The sequence below is a fragment of the Panthera pardus genome, unplaced genomic scaffold (assembly GCF_024362965.1).
Source record: "Panthera pardus isolate Hobbes unplaced genomic scaffold, ASM2436296v1 HiC_scaffold_12, whole genome shotgun sequence".
In the NCBI taxonomy this organism is placed as follows: Eukaryota; Metazoa; Chordata; class Mammalia; order Carnivora; family Felidae; genus Panthera; species Panthera pardus.
Window position 1 is genome coordinate 56268711 of NW_026526677.1, and position 18491 is coordinate 56287201.

The 18491-nt window shown below is 52.0% G+C and overlaps 1 protein-coding gene across 1 annotated transcript in view; it reads right to left on the reverse strand.

Moving 5' to 3' along the window:
* Positions 1 to 12009: 12009 nt before the first annotated feature.
* The window catches only part of PDE2A (phosphodiesterase 2A), a 94587-nt gene continuing 88105 nt past the window's right edge, over positions 12010 to 18491 (reverse strand). Inside the window, 11 exon segments of the mRNA XM_019449706.2 lie at positions 12010 to 13430; positions 13671 to 13777; positions 13916 to 13954; positions 14352 to 14464; positions 14704 to 14803; positions 14942 to 15016; positions 16059 to 16106; positions 16362 to 16449; positions 16804 to 16926; positions 17207 to 17277; positions 17769 to 17891. Coding sequence (XP_019305251.2) covers positions 13220 to 13430; positions 13671 to 13777; positions 13916 to 13954; positions 14352 to 14464; positions 14704 to 14803; positions 14942 to 15016; positions 16059 to 16106; positions 16362 to 16449; positions 16804 to 16926; positions 17207 to 17277; positions 17769 to 17891 — 1098 coding nt within the window. The 3' untranslated portion in view covers positions 12010 to 13219.

Consider the following 18491-nt stretch of genomic DNA (forward strand, 5'->3'; position numbering starts at 1 on the left):
TTTGTTTGTTTCTTTGTTTGTTTTTGTTTTTTGAGAGAGAGACAGCACAAGTGTGGAATGGGCAGAGAGAAAGAGGGAGAGAGAGAGAGAGAGAAAGAGAGAATCCCAAGCAGGCTCTGAACCACCAGTGTAGAACCCCATGCGGAGCTCAAACTCATGAACTGCAAGATCATGATTGGAGCCAAAGTTGGATGCTTAACCACCTGAGCCACCCAGGCTCCCCAGGATGCTTTTGGCTGCAAGTAACAGATATTAGCAGGTATTGTAGTTTATTACTGTCATAGCAAGAACTCCTGAGCTTAGCACTTCCATTACAGCAGTGTCCTCAAGGACCCAGGTATTTTCCATTTCTTCACCCTGCCATCTTCAGCATGCTGCTTGTCTCCTCTGGTGGTCACAGGATGGCCACAGCAGCTCCAAGTACAGTACAGAGAAACAAAGACATTCAGCAAAGAAGGCCGTGTTCTCCCGTGTACGTCATTACCATTTATTCTTTTTGTTGTTGTTTTTTTACCACTCATTCTTAACAAGGAAAAAATTTTCCAGACGCACCCCCCCCCCCCTCCCCCCATACCCCTGTCCCTGTAGAAGTCTTCTCCTCAGGTCTCTGTGGCCAGTAGGGTGACCAACCATCCTAGTGTGCCCAGGACTGACAGATTTCCAGGGACCCAGCACTACCAGTACTGAAACAGGGACATTCCTGGGCAGCTTCGAAGTTCATAACTGGGTAGGAATGGACCACATAATTGCCTAAATCAGTCATTGGATAGGGGAATGGAATTGCCATGATTAATTTAGACTAATCAGGATTACCCCCTGAGGCAAGAGAGGGGGGCAGCTGTCCTGAATATGGAATGATGAGCACCCAGGCAAATCCTATGAGGAAGAGGGGAAACGCTGTTGGTTGGCTAGGCAATCAGCAGGGCTGCCTTATCCGTAAAATGAGATACAGTGATAATCTCTGCTTAAGAGGTAGTGGTAGAGACTAGATAAAATGACGTATGACCAGGCCTCCCATAGAGAACCAACAATAGCATCTTTTTTTAAAATAGCATCTTTTTAGTAAGCACTAACTGTATGCAAAGCACTGTGCTAAAGGCACCACGTGTGTTGTCACTAGAGCCACAGAACATTCTAGGAGACAGGGATGTAAATCTGATTTTACAGATGTTCCTGAGACACCAGAGGTTAGGTGATTTGCCCAAGGTCATACAGTGAGGAAGTTCTAGAGCCAGGTCTCAAAACCAAGTCTGTCGCACATCACGATGCCCATTTTAATCTCTCTAGCCTCTGCTGCCTTACAGAGTTGTGCATCAAATGCTAATTTCCTTCCCTTTCATCTCCAGCTCTTGGCACAGGGCTCAGCATTTAACAAGCATTTATTCAAAAAAATTTTTTAATGAGTAGGTGGTAGCAGCTGATACTCGTTGCAACCATAGAGTTTACAAAGAACTTTGCTTGAATTTAGGGTTCTCTCCTCCAAATCTGGTCCTCTTCCAGGGCGCCTTTTCCCCGCACATGGCACCAACATCCAACTAGGTGCACAAACCAGAAAACTAAAAGTCATCATCAGCCTTCTTTCTCCCTCCCAGTCATCATCTCCAACCCATTGCCAAGGCTGTCTCTCCAACCTGTACACCTCTCTCAGTCCTCTGTGACCTCGGCCCACATTACCATCACGTGCTCACCTGAACTGCTACAAGAGCTCCCTAACTACCCACGGCACCCAGCTTCTCCCCCAGTCTCTTCTCCGTGCACAGCCAGGGTGCTTGTCTCAGTTTCTGACCTGCTCACCTGCCTAATGCAAACCCTGGATATTCATTCCTTTGGGGATAAAGCTCAAACTCCGTAACACAGCCTGGCCTCTGCCTGCCTCCCTTGCCTCATCTTCTGCTGTCTCTGCTCCCTCTCATAGTCCATAGTCTCCCAACCACCTCCTCCCCTGACCTTCCTGAAGTCCCTCCTTCTTGTGCTTCCTCCTGCCTTGGAATCTTTGCACATGCTGTTTCCTCCATTCTCGCTTACCTCGGACCTTAGCCTGGGTGCTCTCCTTCTGCTGAGACTCCCTGACCACCCTGACCAGGTCAAATCCTCTTGTCAGAGGGTCTTACAGCACTACTTTTCCTTAATGGTCCCTTTGGCCCAACTGTCATTTTACATTTGCTTGTGAGTCAGTTTTCATTTATTTATTTATTTATTTATTTATTTATTTAGAGGGAGAGAGGAAGAGAGAGAATCCCAACCAGGCTCCCCACTGTCAGCACAGAGCCCCACGTGGGGCTCAAACCCATGAACCGCAAGCTCACGACCTGAGCTGAACTCAAGAGCAGTCACCCAACTGACTGAGCTACCCAGTCGTCCTTGTGTTTGTTTTTAAAGTAAGCTCTATGCAGGGCTTGAACTCACAACCCTGAGATCGAGTCACAGGCTGTACTGACTGAGCCATCCAGATGTCCCTGCTTGTCAGTCTGTTTGACTGATGTCTATCCCTCAATTAGCCTGTAAGTTGGGTGTCTGATTTTGTTGACCTCTCTACAGCCTCTCCGATGCCCAGCCATGGACATCACATAGTATGTTTTCAACAAATGTGTGTTTCACTATTAACTGGTTGATTAATCAATTAGGGTTTCACCCAGAATTCTCCGAGCTCCCTCTGGGCAGGGCCCTGCCTTAAAGCTTTTGTGTCACCACCGCCCCCAGCAGCTCACACAAGGCTGGGCCTGGGGAAATTTGTAATGAACACTCTGAGTGACGACGACCACGTGGTTGACAGGGATGGGGCTGCTTGTCAGAAACAACCTGTAAGGGAGTGAAGCATGTGGGACAATAAAGGGGAAAGAGCTGAGGATGGGTGTGGTCTCAGGAAACCCTAGTTTTGGTCTGATGAGGGAAGGAAATAAGGAGCATAAATCAAAGATTGCACGGAGGAGTTGTGCCCTCTCTGGGCAAGGAAGCCAGCAGTTTGTGTGTCCCTTCCAGATGGTGGTCAGTGATTGGGCTGTCCTGCCAACTGGACCCAACACACCAAAGGTGAAAAATGTCCCCTCCTCCCTCCAATCCCTGTGCCCTGAGGTACCCCCTCCCTTCCTCAAACCCTCGTGTTGGTGTCCTTGGGCTGCTGAAACAAAGTACCATCAACTGGGTGGCTTCAAACTTCAGAAACGTGTTGTTTCACAGTTCCGGAGTCTAGAAGGCTGAAGTGAGTGCTGGCAGGGTCACGCTCTCCCTGAGGGGTCTAGGGGAGGATCTTGCCCTGACTCGCTCCCAGCTTCTGGTGCTGGTGGCAGTCCTTGGTGTGGATTGACTTGTGACATCATCCCATCTCTGCCTCCATCTTCACATGACCTTCTATCTGTGTGTCTCCGTGTCTAAATTTCCTCCTTCTTATAAGGACCTCAACTTAATCACATCTGCAAAGATCCTATTTCCAGAGAAGGTCATGTTCTCAGTTATCAGGGATTGGGACTTGAACTTACCTTTGGTTGGGGGCAGGGCGTGGACACAATTCAATACACTACCCCAGAATGCCACAGTTAACCTCTTCCAAACCTCTTTTGAACCTGCCCTTTCTGTCTCTGAGGCCAAAGTCCTTTCCCTGGGAGCTCTCTTCTGACCCCTCAGCCTTTGTCAAAGACAAAGTTATGCTCCTCATGCCCAGGAATATGCCCTGATGAAACCCTTCAATTCACACAGCTGGCAGTTTTGACTGGAGCCAAAGGCTTTCACGCCTTTTCTCATTTAATCCTCACGGCAGCCTTGAGGAGGTTTATTATTATCCCCACTTGACAGATGAGGAAATTGAGACCTGGGGAAGGTAAGTCCTTACACAAAGCCACACAGCAAGGAATGGCAGAACACAGAATTCTTATGCCAGATACCATACCCTTAACCACTGCGCTCTTACTACTGAAACACTTCCTTGGTGAGCTATCCACCAGCCGCCAAGAGGGTTCGAGTAAACCCACCTGGCAACTTAGAAGAGTGTCGTGAAAAAACTAAGGGGATAAGAGAGACTACAAAACTGGGGGCCTGTGTTTGGTCACTAGGAGGACCCAGGAATAAGGAGTCACAGATTGCATTAGGAGATGGAAAACAGATGCATAGGAGAAGTTTGGGGTGACATTTCTTTAGGGAGGAATTTTCCATTGGTGATATTTTAAAATTCATTTGATGATGATCTGGTATAAATTCAGGGATTTTTCTCTGTCCTACTTCTACATGCCCCACTCATGGTTAACATCACTGTGTATCCTGGAGCCTGCCAGTGTTCTGGAAGCCAGTTTGTTTTAAATGATGTTCAGCACTGGTCATGCAAGCATGACTCCACCGTGAACATGATTTCCTCTGAAGGGAAGCCTGACTGTTCGTCACGCAGGTGTGGTGATACTGAACAAGCTATTTTCTTCAGTTGAATGAGGTAACTCTTGCACGTCCGTGATCACTACGGAGACACTCCTCAAGACACGCAGGCCAGCCACAGATCCCACGATGGATATGGATGCAGTCACTCGGAGTGGATTTACAACGACTCACTTTTCATTTAAGCATTTTTGCTGAGGGCCTACTCTGTCTTAGGCTCTATGTTGGGTACTAAGGATAGAGAAATAAGCCAGACTTAGTCTCTCCCTTCAAGGGGATCATGTTTTATTGGGGGAGACAGGCAATTACAACCAATGGGATCAATGCTTTGAGAGAACGCTATCAGTTGAGATTCTTAGTTGTACACACCGTAATCTACGCTTAAGTAGAAGGAGAAGAGAATCGGGCTCAGTGCTACACAGCTGAAGGTCAGGGCCAGCCAAAACGCCCAACCCGTTTTCAAGTGGAAACATCACCATGCTGCCACCTGTTGCTTAGCACCTGTGTGAATGGCTGCCTATTAGAAACCCCTCCATGGGCACCTCCATCACAGATGCTTTTCAGGTGATTCTGTCTAACTGCATGCAGTCATCAATGTCCATTCTGTACTTCTACCTCTGTGTCTTATCAAGGACATCTTATTTTTTTAAGGACTTTTTCTCTCTTTTTTTAATGTTCATTTATTTATTTTGAGAGAGAGAGAGAGAGGGCACGAGAGGGGGAAGGGCAGGGAGAGAGGGAGAGAGAGAGAATCCCAACCAGGCTCCACATCGTCAGTTCAGAGCCTGACGTGGGGCTTGATCCCACAAACCATGAGATCATGACCTGAGCCAAAATCAAGAGTCAGACGCTTAACTGACTGAGCCACCCAGGTGCCCCACAAGGACATCTTCTTAATGGAATCCGAGCTGTAGCGGAATGTGGGAAATGTTTTCCAGCCTCTATGCCACAGGAAGGCAATCTAGAAGGGGTCAGGCAATTGGATGTTTGTATCTGGGGTTCAGGAAAGATATGTGGACCAGTGAACTGGGCCATGTCACAGAGGGTTTGCCTGGGTGCAAAGATTGGTGAGGATGGTAACCCAGACCAGGTACAAAGGTGCTTCCACTTCAATTCACCACTGAATTCGCCACTGAAACAGCAAATGAGGTGGTAGAGATAGAGACACAGTGTGAAGGTAGCTCCCTGATGCCTGCCTAACTCATACAGGAGTTAGAAAGTGAGAAATCCACCAGGGAAGGGGAATCCTGGCTGCTGCTGGCTACCGTTTAGTTCATTAGGCTAGAACTCTGCACTCAGGGATCTACTGATTGTCACGTAGGCAATTCTGTTCTGATATGGAGAAGTTCTAAACAATGAAATACTGAAGTGTTTTGCATTAAAACATAAGTGTTGATCAGGGGCGAAATTAAACCAGGGAGAAAGACAGAAAGTCTGTCCTTCTCACCAGCCACTAGGCAGAAAGTGGAAAGCCTTGATTCTAGGTAGGGATATCTGGTCAGGGATGGATCCTTGCTTATAGATCAGGAGCTAAGGAGAGAGACAGCCACTGGTGAGTCTTCTCTCCTGAGGAGGGGTATGAGTGTGGACCCCAAGGATAAGAACCTAGCGGTTGATATAAAATAATTTCCTCCATATCTGCATCACTATTTCTCTCTTGTTATCACAGGATTTCAGCAAAATTTTGTAGAATACTTCTTTAGCATGCTTTGGGAACTACTTGTCCCAAAGATAAATGCACTTATCTAGATTTGATGAAGACTGAATTGAGGAAAGGGAAAATCACACGGATTCAAGATGCATTAGAAATCTCAAGCAGGATAAATACAGAGAAAGACATACATAATAAGCACATTGTGATAAAACTGCTGAAAATCAAAAACTAAGAGAAAATCTTAACAGCAGCCACAGAGATGCATTCCACTACTTTCAAAGGAGTAATAACAAGACCAATAGCTGACTTCTCATCAGAACCAATGGAAGTCAAAAGAGAATCATCTCCAAGATGCTCAGAGAAAATACTTCCTAACCTAGAATTCAACAGCTTCAAAAACATCCTAAAAGAATGAAAGAGAAACAGATATCCTCAAACTAGTACAAGCCAGAAGAATTCAGCAGCAGCAGACCTGCGCAAAAGGAGACACTAAAAGGGTGTTTTCAGGAAGAAAGCAAGGGTTCCAGATCATATACCATATGTCAACAGTAGAAACAGATAAACAAATATATTCATAAGATGGGATATTCACAATATATACATACACAAGAATGTCCAGGGAAACATTGTTCTTAATAGCCAAAATATTAATATCCAAATGACTATCAACATTCATACATGCAGTACTAAACTTCAATAAAAGTCAATAGATTTGTACTCCCATCCAAGATGGAGTCATAAAGGCTAGATTTACCCACCTCCTTGAAATAACAACAACAAAATGGACAAAATGTATGATGTAAAGTTTTCAAGAGGTTGGGTACTACTAGGCAAGGAATGGGATCCTAAGAGAAAGGAAAATTGTGGCAAGCTTTACAATTGCCCGGCTGACAGCCTAGAGAGAGTTTCCAGGCCACCGTGCAGGGAGGAGGAATCCCCGGTGAAGCCTGGAAGTCTCCCTGAGTTGAGTGGATGGAGTTGGGAATCTGAAAAGACCCAGTTGGCTAGAGTTTACAGAGCAGAGTGCCAGAGATGAAAGAGCTGCATAGAGAGAGAATTCTGAAGATTTTCAGAGGGTGTCCCTCAAGTGTTCAATTGAGTTGTGATCAATGCACACACTGGAGCCCTGATTCTGTCACTTTCCATCAGTCAACATTCCTGCTTTGAGCACCTACCGTGAACCGAGCCAGAGTCAGGGCAGATCTCTTCCTGCCATTGAGGGGCGCCCAGTCTAAAGGGGGAAAGAAACCACATGCCCCTAAAGGGCACACACTGCCTGCAGAGTCTCAGCTGAGAGCCAGATTGATGTTCAGAAGCAGATGTGGAGATAAAAGAGTGCCTATTGCTCTGACCTGCCTCTCCCCTCTCTGACCCCAGCACCAGGCAGATGCAGGGGCACTGTGATGTGGGAGAGACAAACCAGCTCACCAGGGCCATGCCTGCAGGGTGGGGCCTATGTGAAGCCTACCCTCCCTGGGATGGGGAGAGAACTTCGGGCCAGGAAATGGGAGCTGGTACCCAACCCATCCCTGTTTGGCCTCTGTATCATATGATCTTAGAGGGCCCTGTCCTTTCTGGGTTTCCTCATCTGACCCCGGGGATGCTCTATGAGCAACTTTTGCCCTGAGGGAAGTTGCTGCCAGCTGAGTTTCTGAGCCTCAGTTTCCCTTGTCTATAAAGGGGACAATAATTCCCACCCATCCTTGGGAGAACCTCCCAATTAAGAGATTGTTCTTTTCCTCCAGCCATTGCCAAAAGGGGATAAAGAAGCACCAGGGGTTTGTGCAGAGGTGAGGGGACAGGCAACGGTTGACCGTCTAAGGCAACATGGGGTGAGGCAAGTGCTTTCCTCCAATCCAGCTTCTTTTATCTCTTCCCAACTTATCCACCCCACTGCATCCCAGGCTATTTTGTTAGTTCCCAGAATTCCCACGTTCCTCACTCAGTTCTGCAGTTTCTCCAGTGATGACTTGGGAATGGAGAGTGGCAGCCATCTTGGCAGGGATGGCAGCACCTCCCATTTTCACACCTGTCTCACCAATCTTCACACCGGATGGTGTATTCTGCTTCCAATTCGAACCCATCCTTGTAAGCCCTCAGAGAACAGTCTGGCCACAGCATCTATATGCAGATTTCATTCACACACAGCTCCTTAGAAGTAGAGTGGGCTTCCCTCCCAGCACACCCTCCTGAAGGCCTCCAGAGGGGCCTCATCATCCCATTTTGTAGACAGGAAAACCGAGACCAGAGAGGAAGAATCCGAGTGCTCATCCTGCCATGAGAGAAGAGGAAGTCCAGGAGGGATGTGATGTGTGGTGAGAACTCTTGCTTTGTGTTTCAGGAGAGAGAACATAGCAGTGCGAATTTCTGTCAGATAGGAGGCTTCCCCTCACGTTCTTGATCCTCCCCAAACCAACCATGCCGCTGCCTCCCCCTCCCTCCTCTCATTCTCCCGTTGACCCACTCTCCCTTCTCTTCCAGGCACTGTCCAGAGTCTAGCCTTGGACACACGGCTTGCCCCACTGCCCTGGGGCCCAGCTCCTGCTCAGGCCTCTAACCCCTTCACCTCCCTGCTCAGGGCTCCTTCCAGGAGACTGCAGCTGAGGCTAAGAAAACAGCATCTCCCTGCAGTCCGCGCGCAGCATGTCCCTACGCTGTTGGGCCACCTCATGGCATCCTTGGCTTGCTTGTGCTCCCCACCTCCAGGCCCCACAGTCTCAAGTGGACTGAGCTCTGGGAAGCTGAGCAGTGAGGGAGGGCTGAGGCCTTGGGCACATCCCCTGCGCCTCCCCACCACCCAGCCTGCTTTCCTGGCCTATCTGCAGTGACCTCACCTCCTGTCCCGGTACCCCCCATCCACGTATCAAGACCCTGGAGCCCAGCCTCCTCCTGAGGCCCCTGCACATTCTAGCTAGCTCCTGCTCTGACTTTCCAGCTTCAACAGCACAGGACCAAGTGTGGCAGTGCTGTCTCCCAGTTATTTTACGCCCAGAGGAGGAGTTCCACCTATTCCTGATCACAAAGCTGGTACTGTCTTCCCAGGGATCTTTCCGCAGAGGGGGGCCACTTAACAGATACCTCCAGGAGACATGGGATCTCACTAAGGTAAGACTGGCAGGCCTCTGTCCTGTTCAGTGAACAGCTAAAGGGGTTTGGAGGCCCCTAAGAAACATTTCCCATTTTCCCTATGAAGTCTGTACAGTGTACCCAGTGTAGACTGTGTAGACTGAAGAGTGTGTCTGCCTATAGGAGAATGAGCGTGTGGGTCTGTGTGTGCATGTCTGTGTGTGAGAAGGTGTCTCTGTAAGTATGAAAGGGGCGTATATGAGTGGGTGGGAAGGAGAGGAACCCCCCCCCCCCGCCCCCTCCCCCACACCCTTCTTAGACCTCTGGGGAGGTGAGGAGAGTAAGGATCGAGCGCCATCTGGTGACCATGAGCTGCACTATAGGCCACCAACCACTTCACCTCTTTTCTCTTGCCCCTCCCACTTCCACAACACAGCTACATAGAACTGATCTCAGATCCTTCTTTGGGGCTCCAACCCACTTGCTCACCACTCCTACCCCCCACCACACTCCTGCAGAGACACAGACTCTGACCCCCTGAATCTCTTTCCTCTCTCCCAGAGAAAGAGCCATTGGAGGGATTCAGGTAGGCAGGGCTCACATCTCAAGCTTGCGGATTACTTAACTTCTGTGAATTTCAAGCTACTTGGCTACAGAATGAAATAATGGAATTTACTCCAAAGAATCATTGGAAAGTTTTATGTAAAATGAAATCATTAAGTTGGAAGGGCTGGGCAGCTACAAGAAGCCATGGGGCTAAGCCTAGTATTCTCAGATCAGGTGGGACCTGCCTTTTGACTCTGTGCAGACCCCCTCCTCCTACCTGTCTTCCCATTCATCCTCCCGCCCCTCCTCCGACCTTCCCCTCCCCTGGCAGCCCCAAACTGCTATTCCTTCCTTCTTCCCAAGGAGTTCATCTCCTGCTAGGGGCTCCACCCCATACCTGGTTGCAGGTTAGAGTAGCAATGAGCAGCCACCTAGGGCTGTTCGTGGGACCGCAGGGACCCACATTCCACCCCCTAGTCCTCCCTCTGTCCTCACCTCCATGAAGTCTTGAATCCCTCCCTCCCTCAGCCAGCCCAGGGCACAGAGCATCAGCTCTAGAATGATCCCTGCCCAACCTCAACCCTGCAGTCCTTTCTCTACTTTCCAGCAGGATCTTTCTAAAATGCATGTCCAAGTCACTCTCCTACTGAAAACGTTCGCTGCCCCCCCACTGCTCACAGAGTAAAGCCAAACTTCACAGCCTGGCATTCGAGGCTTTCCTTGGTCTGGCTGTACTTCCCTCTGTCTCTTCATTCCCTGTGTGCTGGTCACTCCCCTTTTCTGTGCCTTTAATGAGCAGTTCCTTCCACCAGGAGTGCTTGGCCCCTTCTGCCCACAGGAAAACAATACCTGTTCATCTCCCAAACCTCACTACTTTTCTTCTCAGGGTTATAATCCTGCCTGGAGCCCCATGGCCAAGCATCCCATGGGGTTGTCAGGTCCCATGACCAGATCTTCCTGACCAGGCTGTTAGACTCTCCAGACCAGGGACAAGCACAATTAGCTCTTGGCTAATGTGGTCTTGGCATAGGGTCTTGCATGCACGAGGAAAGACTTGTGAGCTGTCCACTCAGGTGGTGAGAAGGGATGTGTCACACAAGGGCCTCAAGTGGGATTAAATGTCCTCAAGTGTGGGTTGAGCTGGGGACAGACAACAGATGCAGGGAAGGGGAGTGAGGTCCCTGAAGCGTGCACACAGGCTGTCTGTGCTCCTCCTTTGTTCAAGGGCTGGTAGAAGAGAGACACACATTTGAAGTGGGCGGCGGGGGGGGGGGGGGGTTGGTCACAGGCAGAGGAGCACCTATGTCAACCCACACCAATGCTGGTGTTAGCTGCACACCATTACAAGAGCTGTCCCCTGTCCGTCCCTTGTCAGCCTTGGACCCTATCAGGAACTGACCTGCCTCTACCTGGGCGTCCACTGGTCAGCCTGGGTCCTGTGCTGTGAGAGGATAGAGACACATGGGGGGAACCCAAAGCAGGGGCTGGGCAAGGGAGGGGACTGGACCCCAAGTTCTTAAGGGAAGGCTAGCTGCCTGGAGACCATGGCCCAGAAGAGCAGATACCAAACAGTGACAAGCTGTGGAGCAAGAGAAACAGATAGGCTCTGTGGTCCCAAAGGCTGGCACCTGGGACATTGTAGGTGTCACAGGATGGCCCCAATCATCTTCTCCCAGTCTTTCTTTCCTCCATCTCCAAGGAAAGGAAATCCCAGTGTTCAGCCCTTAATATATCAACCGTTACTGATCTGGAAGAGATGAACAGGGAGAGGAAATGGGGGGTGGATGTAGGCGAGAGAGGGGGTGGGTCTAGAGACTTTTGCCTGTCAGATCCTCCTTATGGTCCAATCTGGGGTCTGCCCCTCTCTATCTGTGCAGAGGCAAACACTCTCACAACCAGAAGAGCAGGGAACTAACTCCACAGACACAACCCAGGGTTGCATCTGGTGTAGAGTCAGACTCAGGGGACGATTTATGGGGACACAGATAGGGAAGAAAGGAGGGGGTTCAGAGGCCCAGGCCCTGGCTATATGGGTATTCATGACCAGCAAGCTAGAAGACAGAGGGTTTAGGAGGAGCTCTAGGCTGCCTCCTCCAGGCAGCCTCCTTGATTGCTTCAGCCCCTCAATTCTTTTCTTTCTAGTCCACAATCTCTGCCAGCCAACATGCCCTCTCACTGCTCCATGCCCAGGTCTCCTCATCTGCCACCATATCTCTAAGCCCCTACAGTCTGGCACAGGAGGTCTGTGACTCTCCTGTAAGAGGGGCTAGACACAACGGCTGGAGGCTCCAGTAGCCAAGGAGTTCTAAAGGGCATTTGCCTACCCCAGTTCTGTTCCCCTCATCCCCAAGTACAATATCTGGAAATAGCCCCAAGGGGGAGGGTTGGTAGAAAGAAATAGATTTATTCTCATGTACAAAGCGGTCAGCCCACGGGACCATATACAACAGTTGCACAGAATCCTAGAAAAACGCATCTCTCTAAAGGCAACTCAGAATAGGTAAGGCAGGTGGCCCCCCTCCCCCCACCCCACAACACATACAGAACAAAACAGAGAAGGGAGATGCCAGCAGCCGGGCTGACCCAAGAAGCCCGGCCCTATGGGGGGGTCTCCCAAGCCCCAGGGCACGGGTAGATATGGCCTTGAAGAAGATAGGAGCCCTGCCAGTCAGCCCTGTCAGGGCTGAGGCAGCCCTCTCTGGCTGCAGGAATGGGGAAGGGGCTTGGACTAAGTGGGGGGGGGGGACACTCAGGGGGCCACTGAAGGACTCAGGGTTGGCTCTTTGCCCTAGGGTGGCAGGGACATTCCATGGCTTCTCCTGGGACTCCACAGAGCCATGGGGACTTTGATCTAAAAGGCGTCTTAGAAAACAGATTGTCCCATTCTCCTGTCTCACCTAGATAGGGGAAATCACTTGCCCAGGGTCACACAGCCAGGAGAATCATTGACTCAATTGGAGCCTGTCTTCCAGCCCTGGGATCCTTCCTGCCCACCATTCCTATCCTGCTTTCTCCCTGACCCCCCTCTGCCCAGAGCACTGAGCTGCCCCTCTGGCAGCTCCCCGGGTCCCAGTGCCCACCATAAGTATGTGGCGATCCTAAGGGGCACCTTCAGTGGCCCCGTGGCTATTTCTAGTTGTCCAGCAGAGCTAATGACTGTTTCTAAGATCTATTCTCTGCTCATTCAGATGTCCCACCCTCTCCTTGCATGAGGACCCTGGAGAGGGAAGAGGGCACAGATCTAATGGGGCAGGAATGGGGCCCAGGAGAGACCATCCAGGCTGCCTCAGAGGAGTGGCTGGGGAGGATTTGCCAAGATGTGGTCAGAAGTGCAGAGCAGGGCTCGCTGCTCATCAGTCACCCCTGTGCTCTCAGAGGACAAATGACAAAATCTTGGTGAGGCTGGAAGTCTTGCTTCCATTACACAGACAGGAAAGCTGAGGCCCAGAAAGGTCGGTACTTGCTCAGGGTCACATGGTAAGTCCTGGTCTAGAACCTAGGACCCGTGGCTCTGGTCCCAGGGCACCCGGCCAGGCCAGTGGGGGGCTGTGAGAGGAGGCCTGGGCAGGGAAGGGTCCTGGGGGGGGGGGGGGCTCACTCAGCATCAAGGCTGAAACAGCCATTGACAGGGGCCCCAGTGCCATCCAGCTGAGGCACCTCGTACTCCTCATCCAGGAAGTCCAGCGAGTTGTTGCTCGGGAGGCCGCGGATGGTGAATTTGTGAGACACTTTGGTCCAGTGCTCACGGTTAGAGGCCACACGTTCATATAGCTCTGCCGCCTTGGGGAACAGGTCCTGCAGCAGCCTAGGGGTGCAAACGGACATGGACAGGGTCACAAATCAGACTGTGAGTAGCAAGAAGGATTAGGGCTCTACCACAGGAAGAACTTCCACGAGAGTGTGAGGCATAGGACTGGACGCTCAAGGAGAACATGAAGCGAAGGGCCCGTTTATGGGCCCACAGGAGATAGCACCTGCATCTGCTGTGACTGCCACAGCCAGCCCTGTCCCCCCTACCCCCAGCAGACCCCCTGAGCTCTCTCACTTGTAAATAGGCATCGCGATATGCTCCATAAAGCTGATCTGCAGCTCAGGGATGTAGGCCTTCTCCCGGTCCATCATCTCCATCGGTCTGTTGCCCATGGCTTTCTCCTGTGGGCAGTTGAGTCATCAGGCCTGGTCCCCTCCTCCCTCCATCAGGTACCAGGATGAAGCTAACCCAGCCCCTCCCGGCCCCAGCCCAGGATCCCTCTCCCCACAACCTGACACCAGCAGTCACTCCCCACTTACCAAGTCTCCCTGGGAGAAGAACTCTTTGTAGATCAGCTCCTGAAAGGCCAACACTCTCATCACAACTTGTGTGTGGAATCCGTCCACGTGAGCTCCTCTACAGCCCATTCCCAAACTGGCAAACTGAGGCATCCCTCAGCCCTCCTTCAGGGTCTGTCCGCACCATCCCCAGTTTGACAGTGGGTTGGCCCAGATCGGGAGGAGTGGCTGGGTTCTGGCCCACCTTCCGCCAGCCACTGACTTGCTGTGTGACCCCTGGTGAGTCCATGCCCCTTTCTAATCTCCCCATCTGTCACCCTGAGGTGGTCTAGGTTTCTGTCTCCCCAAAATATAGCCAGGCTGAGCTCAGCACAGAGAGGGTGAGCAAGATGCAGGAGCCACACAGAACTTGGCAGGCTGTGCAGCCTGCACCCTCCCAGGGAGGGGCAACACTTACTGCGATCTTCCTTGTAGTCTTCCAGCCCTTGGTCTGGTCAGAGAGGTCACAGGAGGTCATAAGGAGGCAGAGGAGGAGGCTATGGTGTTGCTTGTTCGTTCGGTCATAACCCACTGTTGGGGAGAGCGTGTGGTCAGGGAGAGGAGGCCCCACCCCCTCTCTCTGAGGGCAAGGTCCCCAGGGCCCACCTATGTGGTCCATGAAATTCGGCACCCTGGGTGGGAGCCGAAGGGTCGGTGCTGCAACTGCCTGGGTTTGGTGGGTTGATGCTGGAGAGAGTAGGTCTCTCTCAGCACATCCCCCTCTTGGTGGTCCTTTCCCAACCCCAAGGTCTGGGGTTAAAGACAGGCACCTTCGGCCATCTTCTGGAGGTCCTTGAAGATGCGGAGGTGGTGGGCCAGATCGGTGGCCAAGATGATGTCCCGCATCAGGTCCAGCATACGCTGATAGTCCTGGGCCAGGGTGGGCAGGGGAGCGAGGAGATGTCAGGGCCTCCTGCCAAACGCCCCCACCCACTCCCTCGGCTCCTTCTCCTGCCTCAGGCCAGCTCTGGGCTCCCACTCCCTCACCCCCAACCCTGGCCCCATCACCTTCCGGGAGAAGTGGTCAAAGATGTTGCAACCATGGGTGTTGAGGATGGCGATGGCCTGAGCGAAGTGGTGCCTCTGTGGGGAGAGGAATGATGGGGGCCCAGCTGGGGCCGGGGGCTCTGCTGACCACTGATGCCAAGAGAGGGAGCAGGACCGGTGCAGCCCCAGCCCCCAAGGTGAGCAGAGCAGGCAGAAACGGGGAGTCGGGGGTCCTAGTTCCCTTTCTGGGTTCTGTTTCAGCCCTCTGTGTGACCCCGGGCAAGTCCTCGCAGGCTCTGAGCTTCAGATCCCTCAGCTGTCACATGAAGGGACATGACAAGGCAAGCTCTGAGGACTTCTCAAACCGGAATGATTCTGAAATGATCCATTGGAGTCCTAGACACTAATTCATGCAGCAAACATTTGTTTGCTGACAAAGAAAGGCAGTGATGAGGTGAGGGCAAGGCTCCTGTCTCCAGATGCTGAAGGGCTGTCATTGAGAGAAGGAGCAGGCTGAGCACAGAACGCAGAGGGCAGAAGTGGGGCTGCCACAAGGCCTCATGGGAGGGAGTGAGCCCCTCATCTCCCAGGGGTATGCAAGCAGGGGCAGTCTCCAGAGGGATGTTGTAGGGGGCAGCAGGGGGCAAGGTGACCTTGTCCCAGGTTTGGCTCCTATTCTGTGCCAGACCCCATGCCAAGTGCAAGGAATTCAGAGAGATCTCAGATTTTGTCCCTGCCCCAAGAGGCTCCCATCCTGGGGTGGGCAGACACAATTCAAACAACCTAAGGCAAAACTGGGTGTGACGGGAGGTGGAGCCATCCCAGGCCTGGTGGAGTGGGGGTGGAACAGGGTGTTCCCAGATATGCCAAGAGAGACATGCTAAATACAAGTTCTCCCTGTGCAAACCTGGGCTCGGGCAGGACCTTCAGGCTGACCCACATCCCCATCCACACCTGCACCCCTCCGAGCCCATCCAGCAAAATGAGCCCGACATGCCCTGGGGTATGGCTACAGCTCTCACAGCCTGTCTGGAGAGCACGGCTTGGGAACAGGAGGACCTGGGTCATGGTCTAACTATGTAAGTCATCAGCCTTAAGAGGATGATGGGCACAGGGATATTGGGCAGAATGGTGGTACCTCCATGACAGAGCCCTCGGAGCTGTAGAGAGCAGCCAGCACAGATTTCTGGAAAATCCCGGGAAATCTCCATTACTCCTTACATCCAGATGCAAGTGCCTGCCATATTAGGCTAGGCATTGCCCTGTCCTCCCTGCCCTCACCATTCCCCCATCTCAGAGCCCAGGCAAAGCCTTGGAGAGCCTCCTCCCATCTCCAAACCGGCTCCCGGTCCCACGAGCTCCCATCTCTCCTCAGGCTGGAGGAATGAGACTCCCAGATGCCCTGAGGAGGGTGCCCACTCTGAGGAGGGCAGAATCTTACCGAGGCCACCTGGAAGGAATTGTTTGTGCCTCTGTGGTCCAGGTCATGACACATGCAGGAAATAAACAAGGCGAAGATCTCGATGTCCCTGGTTGGGAGGCAGAGGGGAGAGGGAGATCAGGCCCCTTCCACACATCCAGAGGAAGAATGGCTGCATGAGATGTCCAGGAGCCACCAGACAGGAGCCGGGGACACCCGGGTCCCCTTCTGGGAAAGCAGCCCTGGTTTGGAGTTTGACAGGCTCACTGCTCCATGAGTATGGGACATGTGACTGTGAGCAAGTCCCACCTGGAAAATGGGGCAATGTAGCCTTCCTCAGAACCGTTAAGAGGATCGTGGGAGGTGGTGTATGTAAAGTGCCTGTCATCCTTAGGTGCCTCCCCTATCCCAAAGCAGGGGACTGTAACAGCTGCCAGACTTGGGGGTCAGTGCAGACACTCACTCGAGGTAGTTGGTAAGCTCCAGATTCTTGTAGAGCAGGTAGCAGAAGTGGGAGACAGAAAAGGCATGCATCCAGTTGTGGTAGGGGGGATCCCGGTAGCCCTTCTTCACCATCAAACAGAACCTGGCAGAGGGGAGAGGGCAGCAGAGGGGCCTCAGGCTCTCCTCTTCCAGCAAGCCCTTCAGGCTGTGCCTTGCCCCATTCCTTCCCTTTACTCATGGTCCCAGTGTCTGTGAATTGCCTCTCACTCACGGATCCTCTCCACTCCCACAGACTGGGCCACTCCTAGTCGTCCACAGAGACCCCTTCCCAGAATGCTGGGGCAATGGATGTGAGAGTAGAGGACAGAGGGAGGCAAAGACCAGGGCTGCCTGCACGTGGAGGGGAGGGCTGGGGCACACACCGGGCCAGAGTTGGGCAGTCAATTTTGTAGTTATTGATGAAATTCATGTCCTGCAGCATGCTCAGGATGGCCTGGAGAGAGTAGAAGGGAGGATTCAGAGGGACTGTCCGTTTCAAAATGGGTCCCCTGCCTTGCCCCTTCTTGAAGCTTCCAAACTTTTGGAATCTTAGAACTTTAGATCTGAACTGGAGAACCATAAAACGGTAGAGACAAGCATTCTCGGATCCATGAACTTTTAGAAACAGGGGACCGAAGAACTCTTGGAACCAAACTCACACAAAATCTTAGAAAGCTAGGGAGGGAGGCGCCAACCCTGAGGCCACGTGCCCCAGGCATTGTGGGTTCTGGAGCAGCCCTTGGCGATCACCCAGTCCAGCCACGAGCCCTGGGCAGGCCCTGTGGCCCACACCGGCAGACCACATGCCCACTCCATCTCTGAGGGAGGCTCTCTAGCCTTTGGTGATGACTCTGTCTTGCCAGGAAGTTCCTATCCACATCTAACTTAAATCTCTGGCTGTACACCCTCCACCTATGCAGTCAAATGGGGGGAGGGACAGCTCACCATGGAAGTGTCATCCTCGGGCAGAGAGCGAGGGGTATAGGTGAAACTGGCAAAGTTGGAGTCAATGGCAGCCACAGGCTGGATCCCATCATGGAGAAGTTTGGTGTATTCATCATCAGAGACCTAGAGGGGAGCAACCAGAGTATTAGAAGATGGCCTCCACCCCCATCCAGTGTCCTCACCCTCAAAATCCCACAGTGGGAGGGAGCGCCCTGGCCCAGAATGCACCCACGGCAGGGCATGGATACTCCAATCCATGGGGTATCACTGGCAGGAGACCACTGTGGTACAGCCCATCTACTGTGCCTCCTCGCCTGTGACACCCCTCGTCTGTGACAGCCTGTCCTCAGCAAAGACAGAGAAACACCACTTCGGGACACCAGCAAACAATGCCAGCCTTTCATAGACACTAACTTGAGGATTCTTTCTTTCAGGGGTAACATCCCAGAGTCTAACCTTAATCCTTCCTATCACAGCTTTGACCCTATCCACAGAGTCTGGGACCTTTTGGTTTGGACACAGGGAAGAGGAAAATGACCACCACACACTCTAAACTAAAGCCCAGGACAGCTTTTCTGAAACAGGGTCTGGGAATGAGACAGATTATCAGCAGACTATGGAGGCGTGCATGACCACTGAATGTAGGTGAGCTGTGGGAAGGGCCCTGAGTAAGCTTCCTAGCCTTCAGTAATTCTCAAGGTGGGAGTCATCACCGGATATGGG